The sequence below is a fragment of the Chinchilla lanigera genome, unplaced genomic scaffold (assembly GCF_000276665.1).
Source record: "Chinchilla lanigera isolate Chin_1 unplaced genomic scaffold, ChiLan1.0 scaffold00122, whole genome shotgun sequence".
NCBI classification, from domain to species: domain Eukaryota; kingdom Metazoa; phylum Chordata; class Mammalia; order Rodentia; family Chinchillidae; genus Chinchilla; species Chinchilla lanigera.
The window spans coordinates 4,465,438-4,474,623 of record NW_004955523.1 but is presented as its reverse complement, the minus strand read 5'-3'; the positions used below and the strand labels follow the sequence as shown (position 1 = coordinate 4,474,623).

The window sequence follows — 9,186 nt, the reverse complement described above, 5'->3', positions numbered from 1 at the left end:
AATGATTCACACACATCCGTGGGTGGGCAACTGCAGTCGGTGCATGGTGGGCCAACTGTGTCACTGTTTCTCTGTGTCATGATAGATCTCAATTGAGCGGCGGCAGCCGGCCTAAGGGCCGGCGTGCAACAGCGCTTGCCGCCGTATGGCTCCCCATGCGCTGGGGGCCCTCCCTCCGGGAGCCACCAGGCAGGAAGCTAGCCATCCGGAAGACTGGCGCTCCCCACCCGTGGCTCCCTGTGCGCCGGAAGCCCACCTTCCGGGGAACGACGAGGCCGGGAGTGAGTCGCCGGTCTGAAGACCCCAAAGACCGGCGCTCCCCGCCCGGCTCTCACCCACTTCTATACAAGATACTATCAGAAATTCCAGCCAAAGCAATCAGATGAAAGAAAGAAGAAAAGGAAGACAGACAGAGAGAGAGAGAGAGAAAGAAAGAAAAAAGGGCATCCACACATCCACAATGGAAAGAAGTAAAATTACCTCTGTTCACAGATTAAGTGTTGAAAACCCTAAAGATTCCACACACAAAAACTGTTAGAACTAATACACAAATTTAGCAATATAACAAGGTATGGTGCATACAAAAATCAGGTCTACTTTATATACTAACAGTATACAGTGAAAAAATGAGAGAAAGAAAACAGTTCCATTTATAATAGTACTAAAAATAATACTTAGTATTAAAGTGAACCAAGGAGGGAAAAATATTTGTACACTGAAGACTAAAAACCATTGCTGAGAGAAATTAAAGATATAAATAAATAGGAAGACATCCTTGCTCATGGATTGGAAGACTTAATATTCCTTAGATGTCTGTACTATCCAAAGCAATGTGCAGACTAACTGCAAACCTTATCAAATTCCCAGTAGGACTTTTTGGGAGCAGAAATACAAAGATTCATCCTAAAATTTATACAGAAGATCAATTGACCTCAAATAGCCAAAACAGTCCTGAAAAAGAACAAGGTTAGATAACTCACACTTCAGGATTTCTAATTATTATGAAACTATATTTAAGCTTTTACAAAACTACCGTAATCAGAACAGTATGGTACTGGCATAAAGACGAAGGGATCAATGGGATGAAATATGGACCTCAGAAATAAGCTCTCACATATATCAAATACTCTCCAAAAAAGATGGTGTTGGGAAAACTGGGTATCTGCAGGAAAAGAATGAAACTGAACCCCTATTTCTCACCATGTACAGAAATCAACGTGGAATGGATAAAGATTTGAACACATCCCAAAATTGTAAAATTCCTAGAAGAATTCACGGAAGTAAATCTTCCTAACATCTGTCTTGGCGATGATTTCTTGGATATGACACCAAAAGTAAAAGGACAATTGGGACTATGCCAGACTTAATTTTTGTGCATCAAAGATCATAATCAACAGGGTAAGAATCAGAGAAAATATTTGGAAATCATAACTTTTTCTTTGAAGAGTCAGGATCTCAGGATGTTACCCAGGCTAGTGTCAAACTCACAGCCTCAAATGACCCTTCCACCCCAGGCTCCTGAAGAGCTTGCACTGAAAGTGCCCACCACCATCCCTGGCTCAGACGCATAACATTTTAAAATAGTACTTATAATAGGGTTGCTATAGGAGACAAAAATGTAACAATTTTTAGAAGTATGAACATGGTTAGTAGATCCCAGAAAGGAGATTGAAGCATCCAGAGACTGGCAAGAGCGGAAAGATATTTGGGCAAAAGAAGAAAACTGTGTCACCAGAGCCCATTGAGACCTGGACCCCAGGAGAAAGATCCACTGGATCATAACTGGAGAAGGGTTGGAATGTGGCCACTGCCCAAACCAGAAGGCAGAGCAGGAAGGGCACGGGGAAGGTATGCTCATCACTCTCTGCTCCCCTCTTCCTGCTTCACACTTTGCCGAAGCTGAACAGCAGCAAGAAAGAAAGGGACCCAGCTGGTGTGAGGTCCAACCTCACAGGGTTCAGCACTGACAGGAAGGGGCAAAGAATGGATGGTGAGTGTAGGACAGTGTTAGAGCACCTTCAGATTAGAAAACAATCCCAGGACAATCCACCGAGCAGTCCGCATAAATCCTGTGCTTCGCTCCTAGCCCAAGTACCAGAAATTCCACAAAAGAAAAAAAAAAAAACCAAACAGTGTTTTCTAGGTGGGGAGGCGTCGTTTAGTTACCAACCGCGTGGAGCAGCAGCCAGGCCGCGGTGGTAGTGAGCGGTGGGTGAAGAGGGAACTCACCCTCTAAGTGACAACTAAAACTGGCTTGGGTATAATTGGGACGCCCAACAGTGTACCCTGCATGAAAAACAGCTTATCAGAAGTTAAGTGATAACGTTAGAACTCTGTCCCTTGTCTGGTTTTTTCCCTCTGTGCTGCTTAATTTTTCAGATAGGCCTTCTCCAAGTGGTGAGCAAGCTGACCACAGATAGCCTCTACCTCAGGCCTTCAAACTTAACCCAAATGTAAAATGAAAATCCCTCTCTCTCTCTGTCTCTCTCTCTCTCTCCCCCTCTGTATATCTGTATATATCTGATGACAAACTCTGTTTGTAAATTGGTTTGTATATTCCCTCCTAAACCAATTACTGTGTTATAGGAATATGGAATATCGTGATTGGCTCAAGCCTGGAATGGGTGCTAGCAGGTGGGGTACAGGGTGGATGCAGGTAGCAACCATGACGGACGGTTTTATCAGTCTACGTGGAACAGACCAGGGGAGAGTCTCCTAAGGAAGGGATTTTAGCAGATCCCAGTAAGAGAGACCATGGCTCTCAGCAAGGGCTACAGATGACACCAAAGCTGGGACGTCTGGAGAGTGGACGGAGTGGTGGGAGAAAGCAGAGACAGGCAGAGAGACCTTCTTCTTCAAAATAAAGCCAGGCTACAACAGCTGTGAAATTATAGCGAAATTTATTGTTGGAGGGGGGATGAACGAAGATATAAAGCTTACCATAACTACATCTGGGCTTGAAATGGTCTAAAGTCTCTCAGTACTGGGGCTGGGGATTTAGCTCAGCGGCAAAGCGCCTGCCTGGCAAGCTCAGGGTCGTGAGTTCGGTTCCTGGTACCGGAGAAAAACCAAAAAAAAAAGAAAAAAAAATAAAGTCTCTCAGTATTTAGAGATGGAACAGAGATAAAAATGGAAGATAGAAATGCTGTAACTTCCTCAGGTGAACTGTGAAGCTTGGTGCAATTAGGAAACAACCCCCAAATAGCTCTGGTTTTGCTGGTATGTGACCAAACCCTGAAAAGCTTAGATTCAGATAAGGGAGATTCCAATACGCGTCTCATGTACCCTCAAGCAGCTGAGCTGAAGGAACAGACAGGGCACAAGCCATCTATTGGGAGGCATGTAAGTTCCAGCACGACTGTGGAAGGAAAGGGTGTTTAGTCTACAAAGAGCAGCAATCAGTGGGAAAATCAGAAGCTTTCGAGGACAGAAACAAGATCAAGATTAAGCGCAAATGGCCCAGAAAGCCCACAGGAGTATTGTACCTGCTGCTGTTTATCAAACAGATTCCTTTCCTTCAAAATAGTGCCACACACATCTTCTCTAAGAACTCTTCCAGCATCTCTCAGCAGCGATGAGTTATTCCATGAGTGATCTGACCACCCATGGGATTCACTGGCATGTGCTCAGGGACTACCTGTTAGGAAAGAAGGGGTTTGATGACCCGGAGCCACAGGACCATGAGGACCCGACAGTGGCTGAGGCCGTCATCTTTTTCCTCTGTGAGGTTTGCGGGTGTGTCACGTAGGGTTCACTGGGGGAACGACAGACATCGACAGTCTGGAGCTCGATGCAGAGCTGAAGGGTCTTTTTTTTTTTTTGTCTTTTTGAGACAGGGTCTCAATATGCAGTTCAGGCTGGCCTTGAGCTCACTTTGGAGCCCAGGCTGGTCTCAAACTCACAATGATCCTCCTGCCTCAGCCTCCCAAGTGCTGGGATTACAGGCGTGCGCCACCACACCCGGCAGAGAAGAAGTGTCATCGCTGGAAGGCGGAAGCATGCCCTGGAACCCTGGAGATGGACATCCAAAGGTGAAGACTGAGCTCTTCAGAAGAAGCCAGAGCGAGACTTCCTCCTTCTTTCTCTTGTTATTCCACCCGGGCTGTTGATTGGTGCCACCCACATTCAGGGTGTGTCTTCCCTGTCCAGTAAGGCAATCATTCAGACACACCCGGAACTGTGCTAACCAATCTACTGGGCAGTTCTTATTCAAGTTGACACCACAATGAGCTATCGCAGTGAGCAAGTGGCACCTTTTAGGGCCACTAGTGATGAGAAATCAAAGTACTACTTTATATCCATCTAAATAAATACCCGATTTGTTAGTGCGGGGCTATCTCTTTATGGCAAGCTGCCTACACTGAAGACCTCCAGGAGCTTTTCCTGCTCTGTGACATGCTTACCTCATCGCACCTCAGTCCTGGCACAGCAGATACGAAATGCTTGCCTGTACATTTGAGTAAGAGAAAACAAGATGTGCAGACCCAAGACGAGACGCTGACTCGGTTTACTTTTTCCTGCGGCACGAAGTAAAAGCAAAAGCTGAATGAGGGTTCACAACCAGGCTGTTGCTAAATGTGGGCCATTTAACTTCCTGGACTTAACCCAATCCACCAAACAACCCCTCTGTGCGAAAAGCAGACCAGAAGAGAAAGAAAGGCCCCCAGCTTGCCTTCCCCTAACATCTGTTGTTCCAAAGGCGGGCCATGGGCCAGTGACACGAGGATTACGCGGTAGCTTGTTAGAAACGCAGAATCGTGCGCACACCCTACATCAGCAGACGGGGAGGACCGCCTCTGTATCTCTGCAAGCAACTCACACGCGTGTCCGAGGCTGAGAAGCACTGAGTTTCTGACTCCTGATCTCACGCTCAGATTTCTTTCATTCGAATCCTTGCTCAGTTCCTAAAATAGCGCTGCGCATATGGTCAATAGTTAATGAGGGGCTTGAGAAATTCTCACTGACACTTATTTGATTTCATTTAAAGGAAAGAGGGTGTTTCTGAGAAACTAGACCCCATCAATGGGCGGCTGAGACAGAGACAGAAGTACACTAAAAACAAGCAAATAAAACAGCTTCAGACATACACACATAGCTCCGCCGAGAGGGACAGATGGGCATAGTAATGCTGCTCTCACTCCCTCCTCCACCCACAATATTTCCTCCCTTCCTCATTTATGCTCTCCTTTGTCTGAGCTGGCACTGTGCTCCCTTGCTGTCTGTGTTCTGCCTCACATGCAGGCTAGCGCCACGTGGCTTGCTATTGTCCTGAGCAGCCTATCCTAAAAGCCAGCATCTCACGAGATTCTGTACCTCTCAGCCTGGAAACACAAAAAGCACTGTGTGGGGTCAGCACTTTCTCCTTTTCAGGCAGGGAGGGTTGGATCACGCGACCTGTTATGGTTGATACACTGTGTCAACTTGAGGAGTCTAGAAGCTTAGCTAAGTAATTCAGCGGTTCTGCACCCTAGGGTATAAAGGACACGCCCTTACCTCTAGGATATGTTCATTGCTTCAACTTGAGAAGTTTAGAAGGTTCATAAATGACTTAGCAGGGGGTGAGGGTCCTTATTTTGTAAACATCCTCAGCCTGTGGGAGAGGAGGACACAGAGATGGTGTGGGCGTGGGTGGAAGGGGACATACAATACCAGGGAGAAAAAGAATCTCACTTCCCCCACTTCGCTCTTACTGCTTTTGCTGTCTTCTGCCACCTTGAAGTGTTGCCCCTGTGCGTGTGCCACCCTGCCTTGGAGCCAGCTGATTACAGACTGAAACCTCCACAAAACGTAAGCTAAATATACCTTTTCTTCCTTCATTTTGGGCGTTGGGTATTTTGTCTCAGCAACAAGAGAAAAGTAACCAAGACAGTAACCCACTGCATGTCTTCTTTCTGACAGGACCTGGCTTCACACATAACAATGAAAGGTCCGGGGCTGGGGATTTAGCTCAGCGGCAAAAGCGCCTGCCTGGCAAGCGCAAGGTCGTGAGTTTGGTTCCCGGTACCGGAGAAAAACCAAAAAAAAAAAAAAACAATGAAAGGTCCGACCACCCAGCCCCCATGTTCCCCTCTCTGTTCAACCTCATACACTGCTTGAAAGTCAAAAGGGCCAAGGGCTGGCAAATATTTATGAAGTGGATTCTGCCGCCACATTATTACGGATTCCAATGAAGACAGGATTTAATGAATAATAATGTTACCATCTGTCAGACAAGCAACTGTGAATGAAGTAAGCAGCACCCCCACTTCTAAGTGAGGGAATCTGAAGCTGTCCACAGTTGAATAACTTGCCAGGGATGTAGCAAAGATAGAATTCCAGCCCACACCTGTCTGAGCCAAAGCCTCTTAACCACAGAACCAATGGGCTGTCTCTCTTGTCAGAAAACGCGATGGACTCACTAAGTAGGGAACCCTTCACTCTCTGTGGGGCTCATGTGAGGATCAGTGGGATTAAAGATGTTAAAGCATTTATAAAAATAAGGTACTATAAAACATGAGGTGTAATTTTATACATTAAGATTGTGTCCAACTAGCCCTCAGTGCTCTATAAATAGCAACTCCACACATGAAAAGATGTTCACCCTTATAATTAAGGCTATCCCAGGTAATTTAATATATATTTGTATTTATAAAATTAGAACACATTTTGCAAAGATTTGCCCTTACATACGTAAAGATACTTTGAACCTCTATGTTACTGGTAGGAGCACAAGTTAGCTCTGCCTTCCTGCACATCAGTATGTTTCAAGGCCTTCTTGGGATGGGTGTGCAGCTCCGTGATAGCGCACTTGCCTAACACTCAAGATGCTCTTCAGAACCAACAGGACTTGGCTGGGAGTGTAGTTCAGTGGTAGAGAGTGTTCCTAGCATGCATGAGTCTCTTGGTTAGATATCCAGAACTGCAAAGGGGAGGTACATCATTTCTTATAAGGAAAAATAAACTAGAAGATATATTTATCTATAAAGAGAGCTCTCTTAGAGATTCTGGAGCCAGAGTGCTTGGGTCTAAATTCCATATCTACTGCTGACTAGCAGTGTGATCTTGGACAAATCTCTGTGATTTAGTGTTTAAAATGGGAATAATAATAAGAACTTACTTCACTATTTTGATAGTTAAATCAACTATTATATGTAAGTGCTTAATCCAGTGCCTGGCACAAAGTAAACCTTATGTATACAGTATCTACTACTTGTTATCTCGGTGTTGTCTATAATAATAAAATCTGTCTGACTATACAAAACACCTGGCTACATATCCTACCATACAGGCATAAAATGGAATATTATACAGCCGTGAAGCATAAAGTTTCAGGGGCTAGGGATGTAGCTCAAGGTGCTTGCCTAGCATGAGGCCCTAAATGCAATCCCTAGCACTGGAAAAAGAAAAAAAGAAAGGACATGAAAGTAAAGACAGGAAAAGAAAAAAGAGGCTTTAAAAGAATATTCAAGCATATGTAATATAAAGTTGTAAAACAGAAACAAATTATGTATATTATCCCATAGCACTCATGTTTGTTAAAAGGGTACTTTCTACAAATACAGATGCATAGAAAACAATTGGTAAGAATTGCACCAAAAAGTAATAAAGGATGTATCTCGGTGGTGGTGTAGGGTTGAGGGTTCCTTCCTTATTCTTTTCTGTGTGTTTCCAAAACTCCTACAGCCTGCAGTGTTACACTTTAACAGGTACAAGGATCACCTGGCAACCTTCTTCAACTGCAGCTCCTACCCCTGTCAGTAGGTCTGGGATTTTTCAGATTCTGTACTTCTAACGGGTTCCTGAGTGACGCTGACACTGCCGGTCCAAGACCTATACTAAGAACAGGAAGCTTTTATTCTATGTGCTGCCGAAGTGGGCGTGAGTAGCTTGAGTTTCTAGAGCAGTGCATCAGCTCCCAGGGGATCTTGGAAAAGGACGGTTGTGGGGCCCCATATCTAGAGTTTCTGGTTTGGTAGATGTGAGTGAAAACCTAGAACTCGTTATTTTCAAATAACGCTGATGCTGCAGATCTAGGAAACACATTTTGACGACTACTGCTTTAGAATATATATACATATATATATATTTTAGCGTCATAAAGGAGGGGGAGGGCGCTAAAAATATATCTGCCATCTTCACTGTGTACAAAATCCAGTTCAAACTCATCATCCAAAATCTTCCACGGTTCCTCCCAGTTCTTTCTGCTTAGGCCACAGAATCTAACTACCGTGCCCTAAACACACCTTGGATTCCAAACATTACAATTCCTGTGATCTCCTGACAGGTCATACTGTTTCCTGATGCCCAAATCCTACATGTCTTTCAAGGTCCTCACATGGTACCTACTCCCCAAGCCTCCCAAACCACCGCTCCTCAAAACGCGCCCTCTGCCCACTGCGCTCTTCCTGACAGCACTGTCCCTGGCTCCCGGGTGACACCTTCCCGTCGCGAGCGGTCTAGTGACTCTGTTGGCGGGTGTCGTGTGTCTCCCCCGGCGCACTGGGAGTTTCTGGGGTAGGGGAGTAACTGGCCTATCATCTAGGCAATCCCCAGCAGACAGCTGACACTCAGAGCTGACAGAAAGAATGGAGTGGACGGAGCCGCCCGCGGAAGGGCTCGGGACTGTCCGGTGATGGAAACTGGAACCGCTCGCCCAGCAAGCCGGGTGACCCACAGTAACAGGTGTGCGCCTGTGTGCGTCTGTGATTCATCCGCACAGCTGCGCGCTCGCGCGCGCACACACGCGCACGCGCGCACGCGCGCACACGCACGCACGCACACACACACGCATGCACACACACAGGCACACACACGGACACGCGCACACACACGCACACACACGCACACACAGGCCCCGGGACGCCACGCCTCGCCCGCCGACGTGGGCACCGTGCTCTGGCGCCCGGAGACACACCTCAGCCACAGCCCGCACCCGCGAGAGGCAGGACCTGCCCCTTGGGACCGGGCACGCCCGCGCGGTGGGCGTCTGCGCCCGCTGCCCCCGCTTCCCGCGGAATCTCGGCGTCACATCTGTGGAAGGTGAGTCCGCGTGCGTTTGGACACGGCCGACCCCCATCCGCACGCGCACACACGCGCGCGCGCTCACACGCACACTCACACGCGCGTGCGCACACTCGCACGCACTCGCACACTCACACGCTGCCTCCCCCCTCGCGTGGCGTGCGGCCGGGCCGAGCGCGGCGCGGG

At 47.1% G+C, this 9,186-nt stretch overlaps 1 protein-coding gene across 1 annotated transcript in view; it reads left to right on the top strand.

Moving 5' to 3' along the window:
• Nucleotides 1-3,574: 3,574 nt before the first annotated feature.
• Nucleotides 3,575-9,186, top strand: part of Ttc9 (tetratricopeptide repeat domain 9) — a 32,376-nt gene continuing 26,764 nt past the window's right edge. Inside the window, exons 1-3 of the mRNA XM_013507122.1 lie at nucleotides 3,575-3,727; nucleotides 8,264-8,493; nucleotides 8,789-9,018. Coding sequence (XP_013362576.1) covers nucleotides 3,575-3,727; nucleotides 8,264-8,493; nucleotides 8,789-9,018 — 613 coding nt within the window. The remainder of the gene's footprint in view (nucleotides 3,728-8,263; nucleotides 8,494-8,788; nucleotides 9,019-9,186) is intronic.